Source organism: Perca flavescens, chromosome 11, assembly GCF_004354835.1.
Source record: "Perca flavescens isolate YP-PL-M2 chromosome 11, PFLA_1.0, whole genome shotgun sequence".
In the NCBI taxonomy this organism is placed as follows: Eukaryota; Metazoa; Chordata; class Actinopteri; order Perciformes; family Percidae; genus Perca; species Perca flavescens.
In genome coordinates this window covers 22,591,961-22,608,752 of record NC_041341.1, presented here as the reverse complement: position 1 = coordinate 22,608,752, position 16,792 = coordinate 22,591,961, and the positions used below count along the sequence as shown (strand labels likewise).

At 43.3% G+C, this 16,792-nt stretch overlaps 1 protein-coding gene across 1 annotated transcript in view; it reads left to right on the top strand.

Annotated features, from left to right (window-relative positions):
- The window catches only part of myo10l3 (myosin X, like 3), a 56,266-nt gene that overhangs the window by 31,404 nt on the left and 8,070 nt on the right, over positions 1–16,792 (top strand). The window contains exons 13-25 of the mRNA XM_028591214.1: positions 358–458; positions 957–1,023; positions 1,657–1,749; positions 3,322–3,390; positions 5,739–5,821; positions 5,933–6,041; positions 7,243–7,323; positions 8,907–9,031; positions 9,375–9,489; positions 12,314–12,420; positions 14,127–14,540; positions 14,658–14,688; positions 14,806–15,627. Of these exons, the coding sequence (XP_028447015.1) occupies positions 358–458; positions 957–1,023; positions 1,657–1,749; positions 3,322–3,390; positions 5,739–5,821; positions 5,933–6,041; positions 7,243–7,323; positions 8,907–9,031; positions 9,375–9,489; positions 12,314–12,420; positions 14,127–14,540; positions 14,658–14,688; positions 14,806–15,627 (2,217 nt within the window). The remainder of the gene's footprint in view (positions 1–357; positions 459–956; positions 1,024–1,656; positions 1,750–3,321; positions 3,391–5,738; positions 5,822–5,932; positions 6,042–7,242; positions 7,324–8,906; positions 9,032–9,374; positions 9,490–12,313; positions 12,421–14,126; positions 14,541–14,657; positions 14,689–14,805; positions 15,628–16,792) is intronic.

Below are 16,792 nucleotides of genomic sequence, written 5' to 3'. Positions count from 1 at the left end.
AAGTTTTCAGGGGCTTTAAAATCATCATTTTGAACTTAAAATATTTTAGTGAAATGAGTTAGCTGTATACCAGCAGGATTTGGTGACATCAGAATGATGGTCCGATATGCAACTTCAGTGAGAATGGACCTTTCAGTGAAGTAGGAGACATCTTGTCTAGTAGTTAAACCTTTAAAGGAAAAATGCATTAGCATGCTCATAGATTCTGGATTTTTTTAACGAGGAGTAGATTTTAGATTTTAAGATTTTTTTTAAGATCATTAATCAAATCAGTGTTTTTGCATGTCTTAAAACATGTCTGAATGGGATCTTTAAGCTACAGAACTGGCTTTGAAATGTTGCTCTTCCATCCTGTAGGTGAACAGGTTTGAACAGTTTAACATCAACTACGCCAACGAGAAACTCCAGGAGTATTTCAACAAGCACATCTTCTCGCTGGAACAGCTGGAGTACAATAGGTAAAGATGTTTAACATATCTAAACAATTAAGAGACATCTATTTCTTCAAATTGCCCATGTATGCTGGTGGATACATTGAAAACAAAACAAGACTTTTTATTTGCTGGAGACTGTCAGACACAGACAGATAGGGCTGGGGATGGGGGTTGGGGCTCCTCACGGCAATACAGGCAAACTGCCAAAGGTTTGGGATTGGCTCAGTTTCTCCCCCAGACAGTTGTTTTCTTGTATGATGGGCCAGCAGCTTTGGACATGGCTCATTTCATCACATGCTCATGCTGGACAATACAGTCATTGTGCCTTCCTAGTTGTTTATATTTATGTACATATTGTGTGCGTGTGTGCGTGCGTGTGTGTGTGTGTGTGTGTGTGTGTGTGTGTGTGTGTGTGTGTGTGTGTGTGTGTGTGTGTGTGTGTGTGTGTGTGTGTGTGTGTGTGTGTGTGTGTGTGTGTGTGTGTGTGTGTGTGTGTGTGCGCGCGCGTGTCTCCACACACAGGGAGGGGATCCAGTGGGAGGCCATAGACTGGATGGATAACGCAGAGTGTCTGGATCTCATAGAAAAGGTAACCCTGAGAGAGCAAAGTCACCACCGGGAATCGACCGCTAACCGCCAGCCAGAGCGTGCTGACCCAGACGCCACACTATGCTTACATTGACCTCCATCTCCTACTCTATCATTATATAGTCTCATTTTGCATGTTGTGTGTCGACAGTAATGTACACCAGTCAGCGGCTTGAGGTACGGTTGAAGGGTGGCATTAAGACAATTTGTTTTATTTTATCACCATAGTTATAATGATGGTTAAAACTGAGCTTCTACCGAGGTGGGCTCGTGTCTGAAAGCTTTCTGGGTCAAAAGTTTAGGGGAAGCAAAAAGATTACACTACAACCATTTTATCCATACTTATACTTGTGATTTGGCTTGTTGGCCCTTTTGTAAGAGGATTTCTGCTGCATTAGTGTGACTGTGTGTATCTGTGAAGTTAGGTGTTGCTGCCAAACACTGTGCCTGTTCAGTGAACTCTCTTTTTGTAAATAAGAGAGAGAATTGAATGAATTCTTATGCTGTTTCCTGGACGCATTGTTACAGTATATTAAAAGCTGCCAGATGTGCCCCAATGGGATTATGAAACTAGTTTCATCATGACTGCGGTGTGTTTCACCCTCTCTGCTCCTCTTGTCTGTATCCCCTTTAGAAACTGGGCATGTTAGCTCTTATCAATGAGGAGAGTCGATTCCCCAAAGGCACGGACTACACCCTCCTGGAGAAACTACACAGCCGACACGCAGTGAGTCCACACGTACATATGAAAACTTGCATACATCTTTTATCCCAGGGAGACACTCACAAAGACATAAACATGATCCATATCCCTCTACCAAAGCTCCTCTGGAGAAATGCCTTCACCACCCTCCAGCCCAGACAGCCCCAAAGAGTTAGACCTCTCTCCTGGCCCATTAATCGTCTGTTGCCTTCGGTGCTGCGTTGAATGCCCCTGCCGCCCCCGCCGCCGCTCCCACCGCCGCCCCCAAAGCGTTCTCAAGTGCTAACAAAATAATGCTGAAATGTGATCAGCCATTCTCCGGGACTGAGAAGCATTGTGTGCAGGAGAAAAGAATGGCTGACGGGAAAAAAAAGAAAAGAAAAGTTACAAAGTGTGACGTAAGAACTGTCTGATCTCTCCCTCAGGTGTCTGTAGCACATGGTGAGTTTTAGGGGTCATGGTCGAAGAAGTTGGAGAGTGTCACTTCATGCAGGCGACATGTTTACTGCTGACATCCTTAGTCGATTACTTAAGTTTAATTGAAAGGAAATGAATCAACAACAATTTTAATGCCAAATTTTTCACCTTCTTAGATATAAAGATTTGTTGTTTTTTCTCTGTTATATAATTGTAAATTAATGAATGTATTTGAATTGTTTTTATATTTAGTCAAATTAACAGACACAGAAACACACTCCATACAAATGTAACACGTTATAAGTTACAAGTATAAACTAAATATAGTGTGAGGCAGGTGTCAAAATGCAAACAGTCAACCCACATTTCTCTTGTCTCAAGGTGGTGCAGTGAAGGTGCCTAGCAGACAGTTCAGGTTATTAAAACAAATTGTCTTCATATTTATGACACAAATAAGTCCTTGGTATCATCTTTGGAAAGCTTTGAAACAATCATACAAACAAAAAGATATCAACTTGAGTTCTTGAAAATTATGAGAGACATTTTGGTTACACTTTACTTGAAGGTATCTACATAAGGCAAGGCAAGGCAGCTTTATTTGTATAGCACATTTCAGCAACAGGGCAATTCAAAGTGCTTTACATAAAACATTAAAGATCAGTTAGAAAACAATTAAAAACAATTAAAAAACATTAAAAGACAAGAATAAAATTTACAGTGCACTATAAGAGTGACATGACACTGTCATGAACGTGTCATAAACATTATAAACAAGTCATAAACGTTTATGAATAACGCTTCTCTCATTAAGTGTCATTCGGTTTTTGTCATGACAAGTTAGGGTTACAGTTAGGGTTCATGTGTCATGACAGTGTCATGTCACTCTTATGTAGATACCTTCAAGTAAAGTTTTACTGACATTTTTCACTTTTTTCTGACATTGTTTAGACAAAGATTGTTTAGATTAAGATTCATCAGTTCATTGAAAAAAACATAGTGAACAGGTTATTTGATAATGACAATATTCATTAGCTGCAGCCCTCAATGTGTTATTGGCCTCTCATCTGCCCTCTGGAGCTCTCAATGTACTATGCACTCTGCTTAATTTGATAATAACTGATTAGGTAGATATGAATGTCATTCTTAAAAGTCAGTGGTCTCTTTGTCCTTTCTCCTCAGACAAACCCATACTATGTGAAGCCCAGAGTGGCCGACCACCAGTTTGGCATCAAGCACTACGCTGGAGAGGTAATTAACAACAGTTGACACACATAGATACAGAGCAAAACCAGCTTCCTTAATGAGTAAGTTGGGGAAGTGAGGTAGTTGTTGGATGGGCAGCGGGTCGTCTCCGCCAAAAATCAGCTACAGGATGTTGATGCTGCACGCCTTCCCCACTGTCTTCTTCCCTGAGTCAGGAGAAACTGCTTAATCGTCATCCTCTCCTTCCTTTGCTTACATGACGAGCAGATACTACTCCTGACGGAAGTGTAGAGCAAGGCAAAATAGATCACGGAGGAGAGAGAGAGGCTGTGTGTGTGTGTGTGTGTGTGTGTGTGTGTGTGTGTGTGTGTGTGTGTGTGTGTGTGTGTGTGTGTGTGTGTGTGTGTGTGTGTGTGTGTGTGTGTGTGTGTGTGTGTGTGTGTGTGTGTGTGTGTGTGGAGGGGGAGGAGAGTAGAAAGATTTGCCTTGATAAAGAATGGCCTTATGAAGCCTCCCTCGGACAAGGTCTCTTCAGTGTGAGTGTGGCAGCTCAGTCGGCCTGGCATGGATGTCTATGGTAATGACTTGGTCCAGAGAGGACAGGCAGGCCAACCAGTTGTCATTCTCTCTCTCTCTCTCTCCCTCTCTCCCTCCCTCCCTCCCTCCCCAGTGTGTCTCTCTGGAGAGTTCAGCCGCCTCTCTGAAAGCTCCTTCTGTTTTCTGAAACAGTGCTGTGAGTTCAGCGGGGGAAATAGTAGCATCCTCCCATAGATTTGATTAACCGTGTGGTGCCGGGGTATTGCAGTCAATTTAAATTAATTCTCTTGTTGTCTGATGTGAACTTCACTTCACCTTGTAAATTGAATGTAAACATTTATATGTCAAAAGCGATAATGCAAAGAAGCAACTTTGCAAAAACAGCAATGCAGTTGGACTGTATTTTATTTTTGTGGATTCAGCGTTTGCATGATTAGTGCACCTGTGCGTGCAAACTGTGTCATGAGACCATGCTACTTAATTGAACCTGAAACTGACTGACACAGAGAGCCTTTTGTACGAGTCTATTCTTTCAATGTGAGAGGAATTTAGTGTAATTAGTGTGTCTGTGATTTATAAATACATGTTTCGTCAAGTTTGGATCTCATGGCTCCCCATGAGCCTCAAGGCTTGGGAATGGGGTTGGTTATTGGATTATAGTACAAACACACAGCTGTGAATACAAGCTCACACACACACACACACACACACACACACACACACACACACACACACACACACACGTGCCTGTGATTAGATTACAGTGTGTATTTTAATATTTCTAGGCATTTTCTTGCATTAAATACTTTATATGCATTTATTTTCATACAAAACGAGCAAACACACTCAAACCCAAACTCAGAGTGCATTACATGTGGGTAAGGGCAGCAGAGGAATGCCGTGTTGCTAAGATGAAGGCTGAACAGAACTCAACAGCTGACTGCATTAACATAGAGGCACTCTGCTAGCCCATCCCCCTCGCTCTTTGGTTGCACCAAGTACTCAAAACGAGCATGTACACTACCCACTCATGTCATACTTTGTGTGTGTGTGTGTGTGTGTGTGTGTGTGTGTGTGTGTGTGTGTGTGTGTGTGTGTGTGTGTGTGTGTGTTCTCTCTCTATCTAAACACATCAATCACCCAGTCTAGATAATGAGCCTCCAGAAGTGATTAAGCTTTATTTCCATTCTCGTGTCCAATCTGTACTGGATTGGCAATAAACCTCTAAGCATTTGAATTAGGGGTATATAATGACACCTTTGCATTCAAATAGTTTTATTTTAAAGTTTTAAAATCATCTGCACTTCTGAGAGCAATTTAAAAAAAATAATACTCCTAATAATGCTAACAAATGCAACCAATTGCAGTTCTTACGTGCACACATGTAACCATATCTCCCTTAACATTACAATTGCAAATATCTCTGTGGTTGTGAATTGGGAATTTACCGACAACCAAAACTCGACAGTAAATAAGTGTTATTGCGTATTATTTTGTATGTCTTCATAACATATTCACCTCTAAGGATATTAGCCATTGACTTTTATGACTGGATATGTTCAGTTGCTTATTATAGAATATTAGAGTATTTGATATATTTGGATTATCTTTGGATAATGCTGCAAATCACCATGAAGCAAATTGCAAAATCATTACCTCTGCTTATATATATTATTTTATACTAATCGTATACTATTGTGTTGTATTTATTGTTTTAAATAGCTCTTTGTTTCCTGTTTTTTTTTTTTTTTTTTTTTTTTTTACTTTTTCTTCTTTTACTGCTGTAACAGTAACAAAGTATTGCCTTATTTTACAATATCTTAAATGTAAACACATTCTGTTCACCTCTGTTTTAGGTGCTGTATGATGTGCGTGGGATCCTGGAGAAGAACAGAGACACCTTCAGAGATGACATCTTGTTTATTCTTAAAGACAGCAGGTGAGCATATTACACTCTTGTTCTCTTGCATGCTGAACGTACACACGTGTATGATTCAGTTTATATAAAAGTTTTTACAATCACATTCCCTGTACTGCACTGTGTCTGCAGGCTTGACTTCATCTATGACCTCTTTGAGCGTGTCGGTAGCAGAAATGGAGATGAGACCCTAAAGATGGGCACGGCCCGACGCAAGCCCACCGTCAGCTCTCAGTTCAGGGTGAGACCGAAGTTTCTATGATCGAACCGTCACTCCCAGTTTAGAGCATTATTGTATGAGTGTGTCATCACGCAGACAACAAGTTAATTGTCTCCCATGTGCCGCTGCATATAAGAATCACTTAACCCCTTAACTTTTGTCTGGCTATCTTGGCATGATGAGTTTGAGCATGGGGGCACAGATGAAAAAGGTGGATAGAAATCTTGAAGAGACACAGGGGGAAGGAGAATGCTGCCAGTGTATTTGATCTGCAGAGAATGATGGGTGATGGGATGTATGAAATATGTGGCGGTGCAGTGGAGAGCTTATCTTAGCATGTCCTAACTGCAGTGTGGAGAGAAGGAGCAGGGGAGGATTTGGCAGCCTGCCCTGGCCTACAGTTCCTAAAGCCAGGGGATTAGGGTTGATGGCTGGGCAAAAAGGGGCCAACCAGGGGCCAATCACGCTCAGCTCTGCCAGGCCCGGCCTCGCTGGAGACAGACTGTCTGAGGCAGCAAAGAGAGCGAGGCTGACATAGCCTGCGAGGTTCAAGGGTCCTCGGAGTGTGAGTGTGTGTGTGTGTGTGTGTGTGTGTGTGTGTGTGTGTGTGTGTGTGTGTGTGTGTGTGTGTGTGTGTGTGTGTGTGTGTGTGTGTGTGTGTGTGTGTGTGTGTGTGTGTGTGTGTGTGTGTGTGTGTGTGTGTCATGGTTAATATGGACTGAGTTTGAGATGGAAAAAAGAAATTACTTTTAATCTGTACTTTTTGACACATTTTGTCAACAATACATATACACACACTTAACTCACATGTAAGTACTGTAATTAAGTATAATTTTGAGGTGCTTTTTCTGCTTTGTTATACTAGATATATTGTACCTTTACTCCAACTTTGTAGATTAAAATTTTGCATAGTGCAAGCACTGCAAAAATCTTTATTTTAACAAGTAATTTGTGTTTTATTGAGTCCTAAAAGTCTTATTTTCTTAAAACAAATCTGCCATTGCGGTGAGACAATTTCAACCTGTTTGAACAGAAGTCACCTGGTTTTATGATTTATTTTTAAAATAAGGTTCCATTTTCTTGATTCTTAAGCAGCTATCCCTCATTCTGTATTGTTTCATGATTCTCACTCTATAAATAGACATAAAGGAATATATTTGGACTGAATATGTTGCTTCTCTGCTGTCTTGATCTTAATCTTCTTGTTGCTTATGTGTTTCAGGACTCTCTCCATTCCCTGATGGCCACACTAAGTGCCTCCAACCCTTTTTTTGTACGCTGCATCAAACCAAACATGGACAAGGTAGGTCATGCAAATTTCATTGCACCAAAAAGAAAGTCAAAAACACTGCCAGGTCTTGTCAAGGTCAGCGCCTACGAAGTTAAACTTCCTTGGTGCTATTCATAGCTCCCGTTGCTCAGAGCTAATCTTTAGTCATATAAATGTTCCACATGAAAAGGAACTTTTCTTTTTAGTTTTTTTTCTTTTTTCCGCGAATTCTCTTTACTAATAAACTTCAACTTCTGTCCTGCTTTGTTGCAAATACTCTCATTGTGCTTCCTCAAATAAAAGGGCTGTGTACAAGCACATTCCTACCACTTTATCCCATTTACCAGAGGTCAGAGGTCACTGCTGGCCACTCCAGCTGCAGTGGCTTGGCTGATGCTCTGCTGATCTGGCTGCATCAGTGGAATGCCGAGATAAGACCTGTGCTGTGGTGCAGGGTGCAGCCATGGCAACGTTTATTTAGTAGGCCTCTATTCCTCCCCTATCATCTCCTTACCTCCCACTCCCTATGTGTCATTCCACACCTTCTCGCTTACTTAATAGTTTGGAAACTGCACTGTCTTCCTCTCTCCCCCTCTTCCTCTCTCACCTGTTGCCTGCTCTGCCTCGCATTCGCTCACCTGGCCTCGGTCGGTCAAGATGGAACAAGCCATGCCTCTGTTACAGTAATCCTGCAGAATGACAGGATTGCGTGCATGCTAACACACGCACACGCACACAATGTATTTGTGAGCTTTACATGCACCCACCCTCCTTGGAAAAAATGCCACTGAGGGAAGGGCCAGCTTGTTTTCACTCAAACAAGTCAACATGCCTAAATCCTTTGCTAAAGAGTAGAGTTCAGAGCTCAGAGGCGTTCATGTACATTATATGTGTGTTTGATTATTAACATGAACACATGCAAGCGTGCCGTGGTATCCAAGTGTGTCTGTTTCCATGCATAGAAGCATTAGCCTGTAATTAGATTGACACATTTGGGGAATGCTGTTGTCCTGTTTGGGGCTTATCCAGAGCTGTGTGCCCTCTGGGTGACAATGGCCTTCGTGCAAGCCTTGTGAGCGATCAGGCAGCCTGTGTAGAGGTGTGAGGCGGCAGACATCACAGATCCTTTTCTTATAAGCAGACCTGAGGATCATCGGTAACACAGAGCTGTGAACAATGCAGCTGATTATTCCAGAAAGAAAGGCCTACCCGGTTGGCATGGTATTGCTCTACACTGTTCAGGTTTCTCTGTGATGGCGTGTGTTTTCTTTGCAGTAACCTGATTGTTAATGTAAAATGATAGCACTCTCCATTGAAATTTACTTTTTTAGTTCAAATTTAATGTGACTCAGCAGTAAGAGGATTTGAATAGGTGTGTGGGCTCAACAGTGGTGGATTATAAATTTTTTTGCCTGCAGTGTTTAGTCGTCCCATATCTTCCTTACCAAAACATGTATTGTGCTGAATAAGGCCTGTATGCATGTCAACTTTTAATGCATATCAGGTATTCTCTTGATAAAGCATAGAACTGTTAGTGTCGTTATCGTTTTGAGAGGAATGAATAGGCATTTTGGTCTTTGTAGTTTTCATGTTATTTTGTTGTCTGTCATTTACAGAAGGCCAACCAGTTTGATCCTGATGTGGTCCTGAACCAGCTGAGATACTCTGGAATGCTGGAAACTGTGAAGATCCGCAGGGCCGGATTTCCCGTCCGTAGAACCTTTAAAGACTTCTACAGCAGGTTAGCAAAATACCAACAGAATACTGTACACACCAAAGCTGATGAGTCACCTAAAAGTGGTGGACTAAAAAACAATCCAAAAGCCAAATAAAAAATAAATCTCTTAAGTGCTGAAATCCCCAATATTAGTCTTCTGCTGTTCTGTTTCTCTAAGTCTGTGTGTATGTGTGTGTGTGTGTGTGTGTGTGTGTGTGTGTGTGTGTGTGTGTGTGTGTGTGTGTGTGTGTGTGTGTGTGTGTGTGTGTGTGTGTGTGTGTGTGTGTGTGTTTGTTTGTTTTTGTTTGTTTGTTTGTGTGTGCACGCGTGTCTGCGTGTGTGTGTGCGCGCGTGTGTGTTTCCAAAGGTACAAGATGATCCTGAAGAACAAAATCCAGTCAGACGATGAGAAGCAGAGCTGCTCGGAGCTTCTCACACTTCATGATAAAGCCAAAACAGAGTGGCAAATGGGGAAGACAAAGGTAGACACACACATACACACACACACATGTCCAGACTTGTTTTTGTCACTTATGAGGACATTGCTTTGATTTACTTTCATGCCCTGGATACTCACAGTAAGTGTAACCCACTACCCAAACCCAGCCCCAACCCTTAACCTAACTTTCAACCGTATCCCAACATTATCCAAAAAACAAAGTCTTAACCCCAAAATGTAATGTTTTACTTTGCGGGGGAACCAGCATTCCATCTCCAAAATGGGACGAGAGTCCCCATAATGTGGCTGTGTGAACAGATATTTGGCCCAACAATGTGATTAACACACGTGCAAACACACACAGATATGTTTTCCTGTAAGACAGACTCTGCAGTACACAAGTCAGTCTCCTACATGCTTTTCAAAACATGTTCAACAAGTCAGAAATCACAGTTTTTAAGCATTAATAAAATGTATGGGATACGGACAATTTCATGCAGAAAATCCTGATAGCATATTGGTTCAATGTGGTGTCTTCTGGGACTCATTATTTTTCAAGAAGTCGAACTGCCTTCATTCCCAAGCTGTTAATGTGTGCCACGGCTTGGACGGCCCCAACTGTGACTCAGCCCCAAAGATTTTTCTTGCCAGTTGTTGTCAATATTCTGCTCTCCTGCCGACAACCACAGAGTAACATGGCTACTCCTAAAAAAAAAATAAAAAAAACTGACACCAACAACTGTTACTCTAACCCAGCGCAGGGGCTTACACTAATCCTGAGGCAGCCTTAATGTAGCTGGAAAAGTGTTAGCCTCTTGACACTCGTTGAGCTGTTGATTTAATAAACTAAATTGCTGTGATTTGGAGGCAGTGATGAAGCATTGCAGAGGTTAGGGGAAAGTCATACATCTTTTAGAAAAGTAATCATAGCGTTATGATCTCCATCTGTTGCAACACAGCACATCTTTTCCCTCATTCTCTCTTTTTCTCTCTGTCTCTTTATTTCAAACAATCATCAACTCCCTTAAGTAAAGCCCTTTCTTTTTCTCTGCACTCCCGTTGAATCATTAACCTTTAATGACTTGTTTGATCTGGAGAGCAAAACCTCATTGTGTCATGTTGAACTCAGCATAGATAGATGGCCTCTGCAGTGCAGAAAAAGGATATAATTAAAACGGTTTCATAGGCTTTCTTGAAATCAGTCCCACTGTTACTTCCTGTTCTAAGTTGTGGTTCTCCGTAGCCGTTAAATCACTGAGACGTTTCAAATTTGTTAGACAGTTTTGTTGCAATACCCCATTTGGCTGCACACATGCTAAAATATACATAAAGACCAAACATGTTTGATGTGTTGGTTCTGTATAAGTATATAACCGGTGCATAACCACTAATGTGCAAATGCCTATCTATATTAAAGTTCTCACACATGCACACAGTATGAATGTCTGGAGTCACTGTGTATTACAGACTTCAGAGAAAAAAAATCTTTTTTTCCTTTGTGTGGGTATGGGTTAAACTTCATTATGCATCCAGGGTCAGCACTTTGACCTTTGGCTGCCTCTGCTCTTATGACTGCTCCGCTTTACACTCTATATAAAAAAAAGGAGAAAGAGTCTAATTTTTGAAATTTAAGACTGAGTCTGTGTCATTTCGTCCACATGATTGTGTTTTTGATGGCAGCGTAATATTTTTGGGCTCAGGGAAATTTAGTGTGGGTTGTGGGAAAGGGGGCTGAAAGACAGAAGGGGCCTACATTTCCTTTGAAGAAACAATCTGTGTGTAATTATATACGTGCTGATTGTGTGCAGAGGAAGTGTGTTGCCCAGAATTAGGGGCTTGGGTGAAGTTGCCTGAATTGTGTGTGTGTGTGTGTGTGTGTGTGTGTGTGTGTGTGTGTGTGTGTGTGTGTGTGTGTGTGTGGTGGGGGGGGGGGGGGGGGGGGTGTTTGCGAGACATTTTTTTTTACAGACAAGGGAAGGATGTGGATGAAGAGGAAGCTTCCTCCTCTCACAGATTTTACAGAGGCAGGCAGGGGCAGCTGTAGGATCCTTTGATTAGTAGAACATCTGGGACACAAACACACACACGGCCCCCCCTTTATAGAAGCAGTTGATCCTCCAGACTAGCAACAGATATTGCATTATCACATAAACCCAGATATGCTGCTGCTTACATGGTCAGACAGACAAAATCTGATTATGTTTCATAATGTCGTGTTTCAGTTCGGTGTTCATTCCTTGTAAGTGTTTTAGTCTAGGAGTAGCTGTAGGTTGTCAAATGTCCCTCAGAGACGGAGCCAACTTTGAAAAAAGTCTTCGGGGGTGAGAAAAGGGTTAACTAAACTCTTTCTCCTTTCTTCATAAGAGCAAGGAGGGGTGTGGCTTTCTATCTGGACACCAGCCACCATCCCTCCCCCTCATCCCTCTATCCCTCCTCTCCCTACCTCTCCCCTCCCTCTCCCCTCCCTCTCTGTGCCTTTCTTCCTCTGCACGTCAGTCGAGCTACAAACGCAGTGGTAGCAGCAGCAGGAAAATGCTCAGGAAGGACGCCTGAACACAATGAGGCTCTGCAGCAGCGGCATTAGCAGCAACACTGCTCTCCCTGTGCCAGTTTTCCCCTCTGATCTGCTCTGCAGTCAGGGAGAGCAGCTAGCCTGCTAGCCTCAACTGCACCACAGCTTCCTCTGCAGTGGGCACAGGGTACTGCCAACAGACAACAGGGGCCCTTTACATTTCGGTTGGCCCTCTTTTGCAGCCTCACCAAGAAGAGGAACTAACCCATCCTGTTTTCTTCCCTCCCCAACCTCCCTGTCTGTGTCTCTCTGTCTCTGTCACTCCCTTTCGGCCGTGGCGCTACTCGTCCCGCAGGTGTTCTTGAAGGAGGCCCTGGAGCAAAGGCTGGAGAAGCAGAGGGAAGAGGTGCGGCGCAGGGCTGGCATGGTTATCCGCGCCCACATCCTCAGCTATGTGGCAAGGTGAGTGGTGGAGTGTGGAGGAGGGGTGGAGGGCTGAGTGGCAGCGACAGTTGTCAGTGTTTGTTTTGTAAGAGAGGTGCACAGCCTGTGTGTGTGGTTTTCAGAGGGGAGGTGGGGAGGGGGGAGGGGGGTGCAGTTACAAGCCTTTGCACACGTTTACCTTTGTGTGTGCGTGTGTGTGTGTTATCTGGGTTTATGTCTCATCTCATAAAACTTGGACTCGCTGGTATGCTGTACATTTCTCAAATCCACAGAACTTTAAAAAAAAAAAAAAAAGTCTAGTCAAGATCCCAGAGTTGTCACTGATATCAAATATGTCATGCAGAATTTTGGAGAAAATTCACTACTACTACTAAGTTTCTGCACTCCAGAAAGTCTTACGTGTAGACAGCTGTGTGGACTCATACAATCTGATTGAGAAAGACTGTGGATCACTTGGTCTCACTTTATTATTAGTGTTTCAGTCCTCAGACCCTCATCTGGTAAAATGTATAAGGTACATTTTTATTTTGAATGTCTGGGGGAAAAAACGGTATTAATAAAGTGAGTACAAGTGACCGAGAGTGTGCAGGTTTCTTTGGTTCTTTCACAGTTGGGGAAATGTGCATAGAATGATGTACAAGACATCTAGAATAATATGATGAAATGAGGCAGCCATAAAAAAAAAACATAGTCTTGGGATGGAATATTTGATTTATAGTTCAGACAGTGAGGAATAAGATGATTTTAATAACCTTAAAGGAACTTAAGGTGGAAAAAGGGAGAAACTGGATGTTATGGTTTATCTACTCTGCATGTTGCAATGTACTTGGACTGATATATATTGGAAAGACAGTAGGATATGGAGTGATGTACAGGTAATGCCCCTTAGTTGAACCACCCTTGGACATACATAGTTATCTGTGAGCATCTTTTTATTTATTGGTACACAATCAGCAGTACAGTCAATGTTGTTTTTATTCGCTGAATAAATCCCAGTCTTTTCAGCCTGAGCAGCATGTTTTCCACCTCTCCACTCTGCCTATCAGACAGGAGGACATCCATCACTATGGTGGTTTCAAAATCTGCACATGCAGACACCCTTGGGGACGTAATTGCACTTGCGTGCTACAACATACTGTATAAGAGCATATACAGTCCTCTGAAAGGCTCCATTGGGAGAGTATAATGGGACTGATGACAGTGTTCAGGTTGTGAGTTCCCTTTCACTTCAGAGCTGCTCATACTAAAGACAGAGGCAAGGGAAGTTCCCTAAAGACACAAGTAAAGCCTTTGTATTATTATATGTAACATTATCTCTGTCCTGAGACCAGTCATAGGCCACGGAGTGATTACTGTGGAGACTACGCCAGGCTAAGGGTCAGAGCAGTGTGTGTGTGGTCCTTTCATCAAGTCACATGTATTTGTGTGTGCACGCTGTTTATATGTGTGTGTATTCAATGCATGCACAGTGTGTGGGTGATGGGGCTTAGTCACAGGGCTAAGCACAGCAGCCCACACGGCCACAATGAAACAGCACAAGCTCATCAGACTCTAAACATTGCAAAGTTCACAATGCACAGGCTTTCCTACCACTGTGTTTATTTAAACTGAGAGAGATTATGCAGTGCTTTCCAACGTCACAGATATGTTTGTGGTGACACAACATTAGATTAAATATGGGGCCGTGCTTGATTCGAAAGGTGTGTGTTTGATTTTCTCATCAGGAAACAGTATAAGAGGGTTCAGTCCAGCGTCGTCACCATCCAGAAGAACTACCGCGCTCACTTTTGGAGACGCGTCTTCCTGCGCCTGCGCTTTGCCACTATCATCCTGCAGAAACATCACAGAGGCCAGCTGGCCCGATCCCTCCTCCGCCAGCTCAAAGAGGACAAACAGAAACGAGAGGAGGAGGAGGAGAGGAAGAGGAGAGAAGAGAAAGAGGAGAGGAGGAGAGTAGAGGAGGAGATGAGGAGACTGGAGGAGGAGAGGAGACAACAGGAGGAGGAGGAAAAGAGAAAGAGGGAGGAAGAGGAGAGACAGAGGCTCATGGACGAGGAGATGAAGAGGAGGGAGGAGCTGAGACTGATGAAGGAGAAAGAGGAAGGGCAGAAAATGGCAGCTAAAGCAGATGAGAAAAGGTAGAGTCATTCACTCTTTGTGATATGTTGAAGATGCATTTATTAAAATCAGATTACTTGGATAGTTCCTTCATGTGCACATTTGTCATCCCAAATTATTTTTATTTCGTTTTTTAGGAACTTGCTGGTAAATGGTGTTTGTCAGAAGGTAATTCCTTAACAAAAACTGTTATTCACATAACAAAACACAATATGAGGTGTAAATGTGGTGGCATAAAGTATGCCAAGTATAATGTCTCTTCCTCTTTCCTTGTCCTGTCTACAGAAGGAGCTGTCCCAGACTTTGTCCCACAGTCACACCTCTGAGGAGGAGAGCCGTCAGATGGAGGAGATCCTGCGGCTGGAGAGGGAGATCGAGCGCCTGCAGAAGCAGCAGGAAGATGGCGTGTCCCTTCTTGGAGACGTCTCCCACGAGGAGCTGCGGCAGATGAGAGACGCTGAGATCTACAGACTGGAGAAGGAAGCTTCCCGCGTGGCTACTGAGTTTCTGGAGCTCTTGGACTTTGGTGGTTTAGAGCCATCGCTCTCGAGTGAGGAGAACCTCCACGACCCGACTGACTCTATAGCCCCTCTGGCTGAAGAGGAGGTAGACGAGGGTTTCCACGCTGAGGATGAGTGCGTTCCTTTGCCTGACTTCCCTCCTCCGGCTGCGGTTCCTCTGGACAAAGAAGTATTCCAAAGTATTCCCCCTCCTCCGCCTGCCTTTGCAGAAGGACTAGTTGCCACCCCTTCCTCTGCCTCCTGTCCTGCACCGGCAAAGCTCTCCCCACGTACCCCCAACGGGCTGAGTCATGCCCCTGCTCTCACAGACTCCCCAACCTCCAGACCTCTTTCTCTAGTCACTAATGGAGAAAGGCGGCCGTGCCAGAGAGCCAGCAGGGGGTCCGACTTCGAGCCTGTCAGAGAGGAGCCTCCAAACTCAAACCAGCCAGACACAGAGTCGGACTACGACCAGGAGGAGTTTGAGGAGGCTCATGGGAGCTCAGGTGCTAGCATCAACGACGGCCATATCACAGATGAGGAGGTGTTGCGAAAATCCTCCTGCACCCAAAACAGCCTGGACTCCTTCAGAGGCAGCTCAGACTCGGTGAGAACTAACAGGCTCAGAGTCATTTCTGTCAAATGCTACAGATCTCATCCAGATGGGTAATCATTTGAAGAATCATTGTTCACCAAAAACAAGGGACAGTTCGGTTGCAGTTGAACCAAAATATTATGTATTTTTAAAGGAACACGCCGACTTATTGATACTTTAGCTTATTCACCGTAACCCCCAGAGTTAGACAAGTCCATACATACCCTTCTCATCTCCGTGCGTGCTGTAACGCTGCCTGACGGCTCCAGCATTAGTTTAGCCTAGCACAGATCCTGCAGGTGAATGGTTCCAGTAATCCTACTGCTCCAAATTGTGACAAAAATAACAAAATAACGCCAACATGTTCCTATTTCCATGTTGTGATTTGTATAGTCACAGTGTGTACAAAAAACAACGTAACATGAGACACAGCCATCTTCTAACAGTAAACAAACCGGGAACTATATTCTCAGACAGGCTTGCTGCGAGCATATCACTCCACCAAAGTACTATATTCTTCCGCCTAAGAATATAGTTCCCGGTTTGTTTAGGGATAGAAGGTGGCTGTGTCTCATGTTACGTTGTTTTTTGGTATGGGATTTGACTATACAAATCACAACATGTAAATAGGAACATGTTGGTGTTATTTTGTCACTTATTCGGAGCAGTAGGATTACTGGAACCATTCACCTGCATGTTCTGTGCTGGCCTGATGCCGCTGGAGCCGTCAGACAGCATTACAGCATGCACGGAGATGAGAAGGGTATGTATCGACTTGTCTAACTCTGGGGGTTACGGTGAACAAGCTAAATTCCCAATAAGTCGGCGTGTTCCTTTAAAGTATGTTTTGCCCTCAAATTAAACCCAAAACTGGAATTGTTGCATTTCCCATTCTAACTTAAGCCATTATTCACATACACTGACACACACCTATCTTTCCTCTGGGTATATTATTTTCCCCCATGACTCAACACCTAAACTATATACCCAAAATTCTGTGTGCACATGTGCGAGCCTGAATACTCATCCTCATATCAAAAGGCTATCCTCATTTTAAAATCACAGTGAAACACTGTTGCAGTTATTTGTTTTTGCTCTGCTGATGAGCATGTGAATCTATTCCCAGATATACTGCAAGTCAAGCAGAGAGCTCAGACCTAAAACTGTCAGATCAGCA